We start from the raw sequence: 17,087 nt of genomic DNA, 5'->3' as shown, positions 1-17,087 counted from the left end.
ATAGAAACCAGACTGAGGCGTTCCCTTCATGGATCAACAGTTAACGAACCCGACTAGAGCCATGAGGATGTGGGTTCGATCCCTGGCCTGGCTCAGTGGGTTAGGAATCTGGTGCTGTCGTGATCTGTGATGTAGGTTGCAGATCTGGCTCAGATCCTGTGTTGCCGTGGCTGTGGATCCGATTTGACCCCTAGCCTGAGAACTTCCATATGCCGCAGGTGCCACCCTAAAAATCAAAAGAAACCAGATTGAGTTCGAGTTCCTTTTTTTTTTTTCTTTTTACAGCCACACCTATGGCATAGGGAAGTTCCCTAGCTAGGGGTCAATCAGAGCTGCAACTGAGGACTATGCCACAGTCAAAGCAACAGCAGATCTGAGACATATCTAGTAACCTATGCTGCAGCTTGAGGCAATGGTGGATCCTTAACCCACTGTGCAAGGCCAGAGACAGAACCTGCATCCTCATGGATACTAGTCTTAACTCACTGAGCTACAATGGGAACTCCCCCATTAAAAAAAAAAAAAAAAATTAAAAGAAGAATGGAATTTTCGTGTCCTTTGAGTGGCTTCCAGTAAAGAAACTTATGTGTCAGTACAGGGAGCACTCATACATTCTCTTTTTTGTTGTAGGTGTGTTTAAGGAGATAGAGATTGTAATATGTACGTGGGCACTAGGAATGAAATTAAGTGCCCAGTTTTTTATTCTGATCATGTGAAGCATTATTTGCTTATGGCTGAGGTTCATGTTCTAAATCATTATAAACAGTATTTTTAAATTCTGCAAAGTCCCTAAAATTTCCCCCTAAAATGGTATTTCCAATGCTACTTTAAAAAAAAAAAAATTTCAAAGCATGCTCAGTCTGCTGCAAATGTAACCCAGCATGACCCTATGGGGCCTTCCCTGGACAGACCCCTCCCCCATATCCTTTGCTTTAGCCCCTCCCTAAAGTACCTAAATAATAGTATCTGATGCACATTTCCTGAGTTGTTTTAAAACCAGTACCAATGGAATAAATGAACCACTTGATGATCCCGGGCAAGGAGTGCCCACCCCTACTGGCATCTAGGGATTGATAATGTTGGCCCCTGTGTCACCTCCCTGTCACTCACCACCAACCAAGCAGAGAACTGTGCACGAGCTGGTCACATACCCTGGGACGCTGCTCCCTCACCTTGCCTTTAAAAATGCTTTGCTGAAACCCATTGGGGAGTTCAGGTACTTAGAGCACTAGCTGTCCTGAATTCCTTGCTTGGTACCCTGTGGTAAATGCTGCACTTTCCTTTACCACAACCCCGTGTCATTACACTGGCTTTACTTCACAGAGGCAAGCAGACCCAAGTTTAGGCCGGTAACAGAGAGAAGCAACTATAATGCATAGTTCACGGCTGCCAAGATCAAACAGCTCTTTAGAATCCTACAGTTCTGAATATCTCAACTTCTTTTGAATTCTCCAGTAACCTACCATTAGCAAGTCTCCAGTGCCCTAATTCTCCAGGGATTTCCAAGTTATTCCAAAGTGTCTGTCTCCAAGCTAAGAAACAATAGCCAAAAATGTTCAGATGGGAAAGGACCATCCCCAGAAATCCTCTACAAAAAACAGGCCAGTGGAAAGTCACAACAGTTTAACAAGTCAGATAAGTTATAGAGAGTACTTTCAAAGAATTCATATCAAGGAATGGGGCTGCAGAAAAGTCCAAGAGTTGGCTTTGTCCTCATAGGTAAATGAGTATTCTCTTCTATTGTTTGGATTCTGGATTAATGCCTTTTCTTGTTCTTTTCTAACCTTCATATTTTAACCCTCCATCCTCTAAAATGCTATCACACATTGTGTCAGGGGGGAAAATGACTCTGAACCTGACCCTAAAAAAAGAAAGGTCTGAGAAGCACAAGATGACAGGGCTGGAGCTCCCTCTAGAGCCCATCCTACAGTGCATGGAGGGGTCTTCAGTAAAGTGAACTAGGGCTGGAGGGATCTTGGTCCATAGCCCCATCCCAGCTCATCTTGCTAGAAAGCCCTTTCCATGCCCTTCAAGAGCAGAGCTATTCTCCATGCCCTGCAGAGTGCAATGGAAGGCTGCCCAGCAGTGCTCACCAGCTTCTCTTCATCATCATTTCTAGAAGAAAGTCTGATCAAGAATGCTTATTTAATAAGTTCTCCTGTCAACCTCAACCCTAGATATTCACCACAGGAGTCTTGATGCTACATAAAACAGGAAATGCTCATCTGTTCATTATTCTTTTGGGTCATAGTCATAGATATAGTCATAACACACTGATTCTCTCATTTTACAATTAGCTGATGACTTTATTTTTTAAACGATTTTTATTTTTTCCATTATAGGTGGTTTACAGTGTTCTGTCAATTTTCTACTGTACAGCAAAGTGACCCAGTCACACATATATACACATATTCCTTTGCTCACATTATCATCCATCATGCTCCATCACACGTGACTAGATATAGTTCCCAGTGCTATACAGCAGGATCTCATTGCTTATCCATTCCAAAGGCAATAGTTTGCATCTATTAACCCCAGATTCCCAGTCCAACCCACTCTCTTCCCCTTCCCTTGGCAACCACAAGTCTGTTCTCCAAGCCCATGAGTTTCTTTCCTGTGGAAAGGTTTATTTGTGCAGTATATTAGATTCCAGATATAAGTGATATCATATGGTATTTGTCTTTCTCTTTCTGACTTACTTCACTTAGTATGAGAGTCTCAAAATGAAAATATTAATAAGGAGCAATGTTGGGTTTGGTTTTTCAAACCTTCTTTAGAAAAGCTAAAGAAACAGGAGGAATGAACATGTTATTAAAAAAAAAAAAAAACAGAGCAAAACAATCTTCATTTTAAGCACAGATCTGAGAATCTTAAATCTCTACTTTCTTTGCTTAGGAAGAAAAATAAAGATTCACAGATATATTGAGAAATCTAATTTTTCAATATATTACAGCTACATGTAAAAGAGCACAGAATAAAATGCTATCTCTGATTTATTCTTGTTACATGATGCTATTAAAAGTAGAGAATATTCATTTTTTTTGATAACTGTGAAGAGGGTAATACCTGATAAAATTTCTGTCATCTGGAGGGGCCTTTAATAAGAATGCCGAAGTGCTTAGACCTTGACACAACCAGAAGATTGTCTGGTCCACAATGCCTTCAAAACATGGCTTCTTTTTTCAGCTTAGTTCTGCTGAAGTTTTTAAATAGTTCAAAATTATCTCCAAAATATATTCTTGTTACTTTTGAGGCACTACCATAAACAAATAAAAGGAAAGAGCTAGATGCTGTGAACACAAAATTAAACCCTTCACTGAATATAGTGCTTTCTTCGTAATGTATAAAATCCATTCTAGGAATCACAATGGCATTTATATAAGTTCCCACAGTTTCTAAAAGGCTTTCACAGCCATTATCTTTCTTGATCCTCAGAACAAGGTAGGTCTGGCACATACAGGTTGTGAAGTGAAACTGTCCTTAAGTTGGGTATTGTGAGTCTAATTTTTCTGTCTACAAAATTTTCTGTATGTTACCTACTCCTCCAGTCCTGCTCTCTTTAGTCACAGTAATAACAAAAGCAGCAATCATAGCTAACATGTATTGAGTGCTTACTGTGTGCTAGGCCCAGTTTTAAGTGTTTTATATGCATTAACTCAATAATTCTAACAGTACAGTGGTGTTTTGAAGTCTCATTATACTGAGGAAATCTAACTCTAGATACCTATCTATCTACAATTGTTCCCTACTTGCTTCCTCCTTTAATTTCACCCTACCTTTGATGGTTTTCCTGATATTTACCCTAGTAGTAAGTACACAGCAACACTTGGTTAGCAGATGATGTATTTTTAATGTCTATAACCTGCAATCTGTTTTTTATATGTCCAAAATATAAACTTAAGAAAAATAACATGAAGAAAATGAAAAGTCAAGAGTAGTTAAATGACTTGTCCAAAGTCATCTAGCCAATAATTTGTCAAGATGCAAATCTTTCAACCACACACTCAGTTCTCCACCACCTCCAGAACGTGCCCGAGTCTATTTCTAAACTTTCAGGAACTGCATCTGTGACCAGTGATCATGTCTACCATCACCGTCGATAAGCAAATTTATTAAAAAGGCTTCTACAACTGAGGCAGGACAAAGAAATGAATGACACAGAGCCAGTAATGCTGACACTGTTACAGGAGATCAGACATACAGCCAAGGGGACACTGAGGTAAAGAAATACCCAGGCTCCAGGTTACAAAAATGAATGCCTCATCACCCCTAAGCATGCTTGAAGAGGGACGCCTAATAAATAATAAACATGCAGGTATTTTCCCTGTAATACCAGCTCCTTCCCTTCATGTTGATACAAAAAGATACAAATGCATACTGAAGACTTAAACTAAACAAATGCACATTAAGCAGGAGGCAAAAGAAAGTGAGAAAAAAGGCACTGCACTGGGAATCAGATATGTTAGTTCCAACTCTAACAAAGTGTAATTTTGGCAAGACTTAATTTCTCTCGGCCTCCGAGGCAAACTATTCTGTCAGACGGGATGCGTCTGATTTGGGACTCAAACCATTTACCGGCTCTGTAACCCTGAATAATTTTTTAAGTCTCAATGTTTCCATGTGCAAAATGGATATAATAACTCTAAACTTGTAGGTTTAATATTTATGAAGGTTAAATATTACCAACTGAATACATGAAGGATTTTGCAAATGGTACCTGCTTAATAGTATTTACCACTATTATTTCTTTATTGAGAAAATGTGGAGCTTACAAAATAATTTTTACTATCACTGCAATTTCTAAAGCCTATGAGTCTACATTCCTTGGCACTGGATTATATACACTTGTTTTAAATGTTTGTCTTGCTAGATAGCCATGCCATTTTAATACCATGAATGGCCAATCAAATCGCATCTAGCAAAAGCATTCCTATTTTCAATCAACTCATAATCTAATTAGGGTATGTTAGCATTAAGTCGTTAATGTAAGTGAAATAAGAAAAATGTCTCAAGTTGCTTAGGTTAAGTATATTTTGCCTACCCTACTCCCTAATGCAAAATCATCTATGAATCAGTGTAAAACTTTCACAATTTTTCAAAGAAGAGATAATTATTTTTCTAATCATACTACATCATCTTTTCTCCAAAATAGTGTCTTTAAAATGTACTGACTACAGCCCATAGCAAGGGATATGCTGCAATCTAGTTCACACACACATATGTAAATATTTTAAGGAATAAAGGTTTCACAAAATCCTTACTATTTGCTTTGCATTCACATTTTCTATTCTGTTTCAATCCAAGCTTTAATGTGGATCATCACATATTAAATTGATATCATGAGCCATCAAAGGTCACCAACCAGGGTTTGTAGAATGCTACCATACAGCAGTTCTCTTTGAAGGTTTTTAAAAATGCTAACTAGTCGGAACTACCTCTTGCCCGGTCAACTGGTTAAAATACGGTTCAGTTAAATAACATGTAGCATTACAAAGATCACAATATTGCTAGTTATTAATCATCTAAAATTTAGATAAATTCAATTAATCTAGTTTCTAACTATATACGTGCTTAAAATGCTCTGCAAATATTATCTACCCTACATGTTCACTGTTAAGTTCCCCTTCCCCACTAAAGGCATTATAGAAATCAATTTATCTTCACAATCCATAACAAGATTTTCAAAAAGAAACTGTAGGGATGCTGTTTATCAAATTTTATAATGACTTTTTCTTTCTTAGGGTAACTTATTTTAACCCTCCATCTTTCCATGTACCATACAAGGAAGCTCTATCATCTCTCTCTTTGAATAGCTTGATCTTAGAATCTCTTGGGGGGGGGGTGCATGGAGCTATGATTTTTCTTTCCTAATAATTAGACTTTGTGTACGTACGGCTTTACACTATCATGCACACTTCTGCTCTATGCTTGTCCTATGTCAATACATCTTTAAGCCATTGATGATACCAAATTCGACAGGCTTTTGACGTTATCAAATTTCATGGGCTTTTCAACTTTGAATTTCTTCATGTCTTCTCTATTCATACTTCATCTATTTTTGCTGTCACTCTTGTATATCCCTGTCATTCTTCATGCCTGGATCTATTTGCCTATGTTTCAAATACTGAGCCTCCTGTCAATGACAACACACATTTTCCACTTTGATTTTTGCAACCTCACTCTTGATCTTCATTGAAACCAATAAAAAGCCATGCGAGCAGCCTGCCCCAGGAGCTTCCAAACACTTAAGTAAATGGGTCTATGATGCATTCTGCACTAAAGCCAAAGTTGACTTCCCTTCAAACTCCTGTCTGCCATCATTTTCTAATAGGACATTTTCTAAGAATGTCAAGACTGTGAACTTTTCTGATTAGTTAAGTTCTGCATGTCTGCCTCTGAGCTAAGGCCTCTTTTCTGATCTACAACTATTTAGCATTCATTTCACTACCTTTCGCTACTCTTCCATTCACCCGTTCATTGATAAGTCATAATCTCAAATTGCATGCAATTAGACTAACTTCACACAGCCTATCAATTAGGATCTTTTCTCCTATTAAGGACACACAGACTGTCCCTACCCTGATGTAGACCTGGTTTCATTACGAAAGATGTCAGAATCCAGGTATGAGAGACCCATTTTGACAATTCTATGCCAGCAATTCTAATTCAGAAAGGTTTGTTTGCTTTTTTCATTCTTCTCAACAGTAATTAGATATGGTTCATGTCTATATTGATCAAAAAATTATTTATCTTCCTCTTGCAAGCTACTCATTCTTCTGTTTTATTTTAGCAGAAGCAATAAGAAATGTGCTCAAGATTACAGTTTGGACAATTTAACTATGGACAAGCATTATCGAAACGTAATCATACTCTGAGAGCCACATGGTATTAATTATGTGAACATTTAGGATGCTGGGGTAGGTTGGCTTTATTTCTTTTCTCGAAATGCCCCAATGACTTTTCATAACAGATTTATGTTGGAGTCATCAAATAACTTGTCTTCTATTTGCTATGTGAACCAGCCTCTTAATTTTCTGTCATAATTAATATCTTCCTGCCATTATTGAGAATAAAGGTCAAAGCCTTGGTCTTTCCTCATATCAAATGAAAAAATCCAGTTGGCCCATTATAAGGATAAATCGCATTAATTAAAGTTGGTGCTGACCCCCAAAGTTCAAATATATTATGGGAATTACACTTTAAAATTTTCCCAGTTATCATACTATTAAGCCCCGAAATTAGAATTCTCCTGGAGTGTTCTCTGCTTCACGCCAGTGTGAGCTAAAGTTCTGTCTACTCCTCTCCCCATAGTTTATCTCCTCACACCACACACAGAAGGGCACTGAGCCACATTCTGCAACTAAAGCTATATGCTCTGCTGGGTTTGGGGGCAGTTTCTATTTCAAATTTTGCTTACTTTGAAAGATTTCTAAGGTATGTACACAAAGTGTAATATACTGACCTGGTCATCTGAAATCTCTCTACTACATGATATCATCACACTTAACATAAGCACGAATCAGTAAATAATCATTTTCTGAATAAGCATCCTATTTTATATTCTGGTTAGGTAGATCTGTGTGTGTGTGTGCACACACATGAATATCTGAATTTATTATTTACAAAAGTATATAAGCACCTTGTTAACACTTTTACAGTGGAGAAAAGCTGTTAAATGTGCAGATTCACACCAAGAAAAACCAACACCTAATAATATATTGTATGGGTTATATGAGGTCTGTTTTCATAAGTGTTCACTTAAAATCTCGCTGTTATAAAAATCGTTTGTATTCACATTAATATACATTCCAACATCTCTTCAATGGTCATAGTCCTTGTCACACTACCTTAGAGCAAAAAAAAGTTTCTAAATACTCATTTCAAATCATTTTGTTGTTAAGTTTGGCTTGGTCAATAGAAATTTCTTTTTAGGACTGCACCCATGGCATATGGAGGTTCCCAGGTTGGGGTCGAATTGGAGCTGTAGCCTCTGGTCTACACCACAGCTGGGGCAACACCAGATCCGAGCCAGGTCTGCAACCTACACCTCAGCTCATGGCAACACTGGATCCTTAACCCACTGAGCAAGGCCAGGGGTCGAACCTGCATCCTCATGGATACTAGTCAGATTGGTTTCTGCTGGGCCATGACAGGAACTCCAGAAATTTCTTATAAGTGAGATGTGCTGCTAGAAAATGAAAACTGCCTTCCCTGGGGGTATGCATTCTTCTCTGCATCTGGGGAAGTATCTGAAATGCTCTGTCAGAGGAAAAACCCCTCTTTAAGGCTATTCCACAATTGTGAACTTAGGATGGATTAGCAGCTTTAAGAGGCAAGAACTCACGTTCTCATATGCTCAGTACCAAGCAAATGGTGAGAAATGGTGATGGTCCTGAACTTGAGTAAATCCCAGCCTCTTCCTCTCGTCCCTGCAGCAGAGCTCTGAACTTGGAGGGCCACCCATCTGAGCAGGCCTGAAGGTCCAAGAAGAGCACCTCTACACTGATGCCCAGAAAAGAAAAGAAAGCCTAGAAGACAGGTGCTCTTCTGTCCAGTTGCTCCTTGGTGTATAAGAGAATCCAACCTGGAACGGGAGTCACCATTCTTATGAAAGAAAGTGTGACCTTTTGATATTTACAGAAAACCTCCACTTTTAATAACATGATTTTTTTTTCAATGAAAAACTAAAAGAAAAATTTTGCTGAATCCTAAAATATAACTGATTATATCCCGGTGTAATAAAGATCATTGCCTATGCATCAGAAAGAGCCTCCATTTGGAAATAAGCACATCATGAATTAGGTCATCAAGTCACAACCACTGCTCTCAATGAATTTTGGGAGAGTTCCTTTAGTGCAATTAGTGCTAATGCTACAAACCAATGAGAAAGATGAGCACTGTGGCTTTCAAAGTATATGGTATATACACTTCTCGACATGGCATGTGGGGCATTTTAAATCAGGTCCTTCTCTTTTCATTATTAACCCCATTCATCATTTATTTTTTTATTCATTACCTCACCAAAAAGTTACTGAATACCTATTATGCACATAATAGGTATACATACTACTGTGTGCCAAGATACAGCAGTAATAACAACGTAAGAACAGTAACCATACCTAGCATGGATAGTGCTTGCCTACTGTGTGCTGGATACTGTTCTCCTATATACCTTAGCTCATTTAATCCTTGCACAAATCTCCTGGGATAAATACAATTATATGCTCACTTTGCAGATGAGCAACTGAAGAACAGAAAGATAAATTCCCAGGTCATACAATGAGTGTCAGAGCCAGGATTCCAGCCAACATCCTTTTACTCTAGTGAACGTGATCTTGACCTCTATGCTATACGAAGAAAAATGGACATGGATTCATAAAACTTTCACTGTACTAGAAAAGATAGGCATTGAACAAATAAATTAAAAAAAAAAAACACATCTGTCATCTCAAATGCTGACAAGATATATAAGAAAAGAGCAAGGTGTCCTGAAATAGGATGGTAGAACGCTGCAAAGGCTCTTTGTGCAGGCTAAGAAATGCAGTAATTACCTCTGGTGAATCTCATCTCACCTAAATGACAAAGGTCTAAAATTTAGAAAACAAGCTGGCTAGAAAGAGCTAGAGAAAAGTAAGGCTGGGAGGCCGGGGAAAGTGACTAAGCAATTCGGCCCTTAACCCTTGCCATGGAGCCTCACCATCTTGAGGGCCCTTCTTGTTGGTGCCCTCAGAGTGACAAGAGATAGGGATCTGGTGACTGCAACACCCTCCTCCCATCTTCTCCCTCCAGAACACCGAGCTCCAACCTGGGTTCCCTTCCTCACAGTTGAAAGCAGTGTCTCCTCATCTGTGGCCTCCAACCAAAGAAAAACCTAGGGTAGAGGTCTAAAAACTTCAAGTCCTGCCTTAATGCTTTACCTCATTTAAAATAGAAAAGATTTCATTGGCCTGTAATGGTTAACACTTGCATTTCAGGAACAATTTAAGATATGGCTTAGAACAAACCAAAAACCAAAAACAAAACCCACCTTTATGAGACTTGGTTATTAACAGACTTGGAAACAAGCTGAAATACCGATTTGAAAACATACACATGAAAGCAGAGAATCAGGATCCCAGAGAGACAAGAATCCCCTTTCCCTCCTGATTTTTTTTTTTTTTATAAGGGTCCAGACATCTAGACTTTATTGCCCTGCTTGACCCATTACAGACTAGGGTCAGAGAAATCATACAGAAAGAAAAGACTCTCTTTTCTTCTGAGGAAGTTGTCTCTTTGTGGACTTGGGACATTTTGCATCTCTAACTGTTATTATTTATTTACGCATTATTTTTATGTCTTCGATCTTTATATTAGTCAGGGTCCATGAGTGCAGGATTACATCTGGAAGCGGCGTGACACATTAGCCTCTAACTCTGTAGTTTCACTCCACCGAGGTGAATGATGATTCAGACGGAGAGAGTGAGGGAGAGGGCAGGTGTTCCTAATAGCACCATTAATTACGTGTGCTTCACACATCTAGGTAGAAGAGCAACTTCATTTTCAGGTCTAATAAATTCAGTTCTTTTTCTAGTTCATTGTTCAGAACCATAAAAAAGAATAATTCTTGATGTATTGCCACAAGAAAGCCTTCTGCTTCATCATCTCAGTGCACCATTTCATATGGGATTTTATCTTGCACCTGGCTCTGCTTTATTTTGTTATTATATGAAAATGCTTGCATAACTAAATACACAACTTAATCATTTGACTTTCAATGAAGGTTAAACAGTCTCTAATAAGCAAAGGGCACATTAAGTCTCATGTTTGGTAGTTAGCAAATTATACTTGAGAGGCCTAGGTACAGTTAAATTATGACAGGACTTCATAATATTAAAGAGGAATAGTCTAATGGATAGAAACTAAACTTTGAAAACAACTTACAATGCACTGTGCTAAATATATCGTCAGTATATGAGACTTTAAAAAAAAAACCCTTGAAATCCACATTAAATGTGACTTTCTTCAGAAATATCTTCTTTAGCCCATCCCTTTAAAAAAAAAACTGACTTTAATTCACAATCAATCTTCTTTAATTAATATACTTTATGAATAAAAAGTATGTCCTTCTGTAGTTTACCCAGAAATAAAGTACCAAATAAATTGCAAATAAAGGTTTTTAAAAGTATGCCAGGAACTTAAGGATCTGGATGTGTCCAAAAATGAATTAAATGTCATTGTATCTTCATCAGTACAAATGCCATCTCATCACATTTTACATTGATATATGGGAAACAGAGGAGTATACTTATGTTAAATCTCTGAAAATATAACATCCTATTTCACTACTCCAGAATAAATGATTTTTATGTGCTCTATTGCAGGAAAAAGAAAAACATTGTAATAGTTGCGCTTATATTAACTTCAAAGCTGGTAATTCTTTCCCAAAGACAGTTTTGTTTCTTTCCTTTCTAAAACAACTATAACAATTTCAGTTTAGAGGATGAAATCTCATGAAAATAAAATACCTAGTAACATGTTGTTGAGAAATCACCTGCAAATTACTTTCAGGCCTTTGAAAAACAATCTAATTTGAATCACCAGTTCTAAATAGGTCATTTAACTTAGAAAAAATTAAAATTAGCTGTGCAGGGTCAATTCTGTTTCTAAAACATCTGCATCCTCAATGTCCTGCTGTCTTCAAAGTTAAACCAGAGCTAAGTGTCAAGAACAACAATATATGAATTTATTCCAAATCTCAAAGTTAGTCTGCTCTTGAAATGGCCATAAAAGATAACATTATATATCAAAACATGGGGGCGACAGTATGCTTCAAGAAGCTGGGGGTGGAAGGACAGAAGGGAAACGAAAAACATATTTCAGAAGAATAATGGTAAATGTGAGGAGGGGTGTCTCTACTGGTGTACATTTCTTGCCTTTTATATGCACATGTTCACAGTATATGACAAACCAAAAGCAGCTGAGGCACACTTTATACAAAGCAAATACTTCCAAACAAGTTTATTCTCCCACAGGCTTCTCATATAGCAAACCAGTGTAAGATAGGAAACAATGCTTTTCTCCTACATCCTTAAGGACTTAATCACCCTCAACACTCTGTAAACTCAGAGATCAAATACCTACCCCCCAGAAAACCTTCCTGGGCATAGGGGAAACCACAAGATCTTGAAGGTAATGTTTTTAAAGAAAGAGAACAATAAAACAAAACATAAACGAGAAAATGCGGCTGCCTGAGACATCCTCTATTCCTCCACAAACAAACCATCCATAAAATCAAAAGGACTCCAACGATGTTGGAACAAGAGGGTATGAAGTGTCCCAGGAGAGAGTCTCCCTTTAGAAGACAGGGCACCCAGGGTGGCTAGCAGAAAGAGAACTGGCATCACGGGAGGTAGAGAAAGGAGGCGATTTTGTTTCGGGACTCTTCAAAGCCAACCAGGAAATGCACCCTCATCCTTTCTGGGTTAAAAGTAACTTTGATGATCATAAAAAGTACTTTCATATTTTCCAGCCAGCAACAATCTATCATCCACAAAGAGTGCTCAGATACCAATGAAACAGGCTTTCCTCGCTGCCCATCTTCGTAAAGCCACTCCCCCGCCCCCCCCCAAAAAAAAATCTTGAGAAATCTTGATTCCCTCAAGACGGTTCTCAGTTTAAAGCTGGAATGGAAGGACCTTTGCTCTGACAAGGAAACAAACTGAAGACTTGACACTGGGGAATTGCTAAGGAACATTCTAAGCTACATTTTTCTTAAAAGGGTAAAACCCAAAAGGGAATCAGTATTTATTCATCTCCAGATGGATGATAAAAATTTTGTAACTTCCCAGGACAGAGAGAAACAACTTCACTTCAGCCCCCACCCCCAACCACCCTCCCGGAGCAACGACAGAATCAGTCCCAGAGAGGGACAGAGCAGGCTGATCCTCCTTCCACTACAACCTCTCAAATCAGCTTTTCTCCTCGCGGTGCCAGTCCTTTCTTAGTCCCCTCAGCTCGCGCCCTAAGAGGCTGCTCCTTCTCCCCAGCTCTAGTTCTTAGCGGACTCGGACCAGCAACCGCCCTGCCTCCGGCGCGTCCCTCTGGGTGGCATCCCCCGCACTTGGGAGGTTCTGGAAAGCGCGGGGACCAAGCGCTGGTGCCGAGGCTGGGGAACCCCGGGGGTTCCGGCCTCCCAGAGCTCCCGCCTGAGCGGCTTAAGTTGCTCGGCCCACAGCGGTGCGCACAGCCCCCCGTCCCTCCCACTCCTGCCCCTCCCCAGCTTCGGCGCCCGGGGTCCCCCCCCCCCCCCACCTCAGCCTCCGCCGAGGTGAGCGCGCACTCACCGGAGGTGAGCTGCATCCAGGCACATATCTTATACACCGTAGCCGTGTTGCAGAAGAAGAAGAGGGTAAAGCAAATAATGCAGGCGATGATGAGCATCATGGAGAGGCCGATGAAGAAGGACGCGGCTTTGAAGGCGCCCGAGGGCAGCGTGGAGAAGTCCGTGAAGCTGCCCCTGCAGGTCAGCTCCCGGGAGAAGCCGTTGCCGATGCAGTAGTGGAAGAGCCCGAAATAGCCGGCTTGCGGGGTGTCCACGCCGTCGCCGATCCAGTAGGGCTGGATGAAGCACACCACGTTGACGATGGCAAAGCAGATGGTGAAGATGGCCCACAGCACGCCGATGGCCCGCGAGTTCCGCACATAGTTGGTGTGGTACAGCTTGGCAGCCTCCTGAGCCGGGAGCATCGCGGCGGCGGCGGCGGCAGCGGCGGCGGCTCCGGGCATTCTCCCCCTCCTCCTCCTCCTCCTCCTCCTTGTCCTCCGCCTCCCCCCGCCTCTCCGCGCTCAGGAGACACACTCACCGAGCCGCGCGCTGCAACTCCCCTGCCTCCGCCTCAGCCCAGCAGCGCCAGTTTCAGAGTCTGCATCCTCGCTCCCGGAAGGAGGGCGGGGAAGCGCCGAGCACCCCTCCGGCTCGCCTGGCACAGCCTCCCGGCCCCCCTCTCTCCCTCCCTCTCTCCTGGCCCGGGCTCCAGCCCTCCTCACCGCCCTCCACCCCTCTTCCCGCCGCCGCCGCCGCTGCAGCTGCTGCAGCTGAAGGCGGCAAATCCCGCGCGGGGCGTCGTGGCGCGCGAGCTCGGGCGCCCCCCGCTCGATTCCCGCCTTCTGCCAGCTCCACGCCCGGAGCCCCACCTCGCGGAGGACCGCGACGACCCTGGGACGCCTCTCTGGTGGCGGTCTTGGGCGGGGAAGCGGGCGAGGGAGGAGCACCCACAGGGATCCTAGAGAAGATCCCAGGGTCCGGGTTTTGGTTGGGGGCCTGGCTCCGGAGGCTGATTCTGGGAGCATTTCAAGCACCGCACAGCAACGTGCTTCGACCTCTGCATCTTTGCGGACGCGCGACAGGCGGCACGGCAGGTGAAGGCGAGAGAGGCCAGGAGAGAAGAGACGTGCTGCCCGCAAGAGACTCCCCAGTGACACCCTCTGAAAACTGTCCCTGGCAAACTCCTCGGCCTCGGGTTGAGGAAGTGGAGACCGAAGTTGGGCAGGAAACTGGTAGACAATAACGTAAAAGACACACCTAAGTGTGTTCTCACACCAGCTCAGCTCAGCTTATTTCCTCTTCGTGTTCCCCACCTCACCCCCACTTCCATGCGGAGCCGGATGAACTGTAGCCTATTGCTGGCCTATACTTTACTGTAAATCAGGCCATTTTCCTCACAAACCCTGCCGTAGATGAGGCCCGTGTCACCGAAATGTCTAGTTTGTCTGAAATTGAGTAGTTTAGCCAGTGTTTCTTATACAAATACTGATTGACAGCTACTCTGCCCAGACACTGTGCTGGGCTCTGAGGATCCAGTGGCAACTGCACATGATTATTTCCGCTTCTTGTCCAGGTATTTGCCCCTCCCCCCATAATCCAAAATTCCAACTAACCAGAGAGTAATTTCCTCTCAATTATTGATATATAACCCCTTACATTTTCATATGGCATTGCTATTATACACACAACCTTAATATTGCTTTTTTAACAAACAGTTCCTGCCTTTCAAACTCCATTTCTTTCTTTCCCTTTTAATTTTATGGCCGCACTTGCAGCATTTTGAAGCTCTCCGACTAGGGATTGAATCCCAGCCCCTGCTCAGCCTATAACACAGCTGCCCCAACAACGAAGGATCCTTTAAACCTACTGACAACCAGGGGGATCGAACCCACGTCTTTTCAGCTACCCAAGCCACTGCACTCAGGTTCTTAACCCACTGCATCACAGCAGGAACTCCTCAGGCTCCTTGTCTTTTATTTCCATTTGTTACTCTTTTGTTCCTTCTGATTCTGACATAAAACTTGTAACCCTTACTCAAAGCAATGAAACTTGAATGTTCAATAGCAGCCTCAGATTTTGGTAACAAACCAGTTTGAAACATATGACAGCTGAATTCTCTGAGCAGAAGGCAGAGAATTCTGTTAGATTTTGACCCTTAGGTCTATACTTAATCACATGTCTCATTATAATGCAAAAACACATGGAAGCTCCTTGACACTGGCTTACACTTATGCTCAATCTGCCCACCTTCTTACTAGATCAGTGAGAGACCTGAGATACCAGGTGCAATATGAAGTTAGCAGGAAGAGGTAAGAACACTTAGAGTGGTTCCTTTCGAAGAGGGGGCTACTGGGGAGGAAGGAAGAAAAGCTCCAAATGGTATTTGGCTACATAAATGGCTATTATATGAAAGCCGGATCATACTCTAAATGATGAAGACCAATCATGCCCCTCATTTAATAACCTGAAGGTCTGAGATTGTACAGGGAGAGAGAGAGAGACAGTGGAAATAGGGACGTGGGACACAGAAGCTAATGAAGGGGTTGAAACTGAGAAAGAATTTTAAAAGGTAAATGTTAGAATCTTACACTTAGTTTTTCCTGTAGGCATGAATTTCAGGTATTAGAGTTCAAAGTCCATGAGGCAGGACTTTGGAAGTCAAGAGGACAGAATTAAACAATGGTGTGAGACGTGTAAGTTTAGGTGACTAAGAACTTCTTGCAAATATAACTGTAGACTCTCAGAAGGTCTTTTAAAATTCAGAGGAATTTGGAGGGGGGAGGTGGGGAGGATGACCTAAATATGAGCCAACCCAATATAACACTTGCAGGTCTCTAAAAATATAATTCGTGATGATGCATCATCAGTGCATTGGTGGCAATGGAGGGTCACAACTTCTGTTAGGTCCCATTTGTTTTAACTCCCTTGAAATTGCTGGTAAATCAGAAAATCAGAAGAGTTTTAACATGGAAGGAGGAAGAGGAAAGGTGAGAGTAATCGAATTTATGGGGCCATCTGGCAGGCCATGTGTCCCAGGGGCAGAGATAGCTTTCTAGCAAGAACTGACAGTAATCTCTAGTGACTTTTCCAAGCCCTCAAATCCGCCCGCCCCCCCCCCCCCCCACCCGAACCTGCTTGTCTAAAGTGGTCTTTCTTTAAAATCAGTGCCTAAAAGAGATCTTACCATTCCCCTGGGGTGGCTGAGATGGAAGGTTGCTGAGAGGGGCAAGGCTGAGAATCAAAAAGCCTGGTTTAGATCTCAGTGCTTAAATTGCCTTTACAGGACCAAGAAAAGACTGGTGAGTGACTCAGATTCAAATGTTGTGATTCAAAGAGCTTTTCTATTTGAGTCATGCCAAAGGAGAGCCTTATTCCAGTTTTGGAATTGCCTCTGGGTTCCTGCTCAAAATTGCTATGCCAAGGGGCACACTCAAGGTGTCCCCTCTTCTCAACAGCAACTAGAAACAGACCAGTGTTGGTGAATTGCTGGTCTAAAGTAATCCCTTCCCCGGGAGAATCTGAGTTTTGCTTCTTCAGGTGAGGGTTCAGTCAGGGGCATACTGAACCCTCCCAATGACCTTTCTCCCTACCTTTTTTCTCCAACACTGCTGAAGATTTCCAGGATGAAGCAGGATCTCCCAAGACTCTTGGAATTAGGGATGAGCTGGAATACCTGTAAACTCTGCAGTTGCCATCAATGAGTGAAGGATTGTCTTTTTACATCTTCCCCAATGCTTTGGCGACCAGTAACCCCAGAGGTAAGCCTGTCCATGCCCTTAAGCTA

The 17,087-nt window shown here is 41.8% G+C and overlaps 1 protein-coding gene across 2 annotated transcripts in view; it reads right to left on the bottom strand.

Annotated features, from left to right (window-relative positions):
• LHFPL3 (LHFPL tetraspan subfamily member 3) overlaps positions 1 to 13,941 on the bottom strand; it is a 556,240-nt gene extending 542,299 nt beyond the window's left edge. Inside the window, exon 1 of one of the 2 annotated variants that reach the window (XM_047753280.1) lies at positions 13,323 to 13,941. In XM_047753280.1, the coding sequence (XP_047609236.1) occupies positions 13,323 to 13,764 (442 nt within the window). In that variant the 5' untranslated portion in view covers positions 13,765 to 13,941. The remainder of the gene's footprint in view (positions 1 to 13,322) is intronic. The other variant, XM_047753279.1, reaches the window with a different exon arrangement.
• Between the last annotated feature and the right edge of the window lie 3,146 nt (positions 13,942 to 17,087).

The sequence above is a fragment of the Phacochoerus africanus genome, chromosome 11 (assembly GCF_016906955.1).
Source record: "Phacochoerus africanus isolate WHEZ1 chromosome 11, ROS_Pafr_v1, whole genome shotgun sequence".
NCBI classification, from domain to species: Eukaryota; Metazoa; Chordata; class Mammalia; order Artiodactyla; family Suidae; genus Phacochoerus; species Phacochoerus africanus.
The sequence above is the reverse complement of the archived record's forward strand: the minus strand, read 5'-3'. Positions and strand labels throughout refer to the sequence as shown.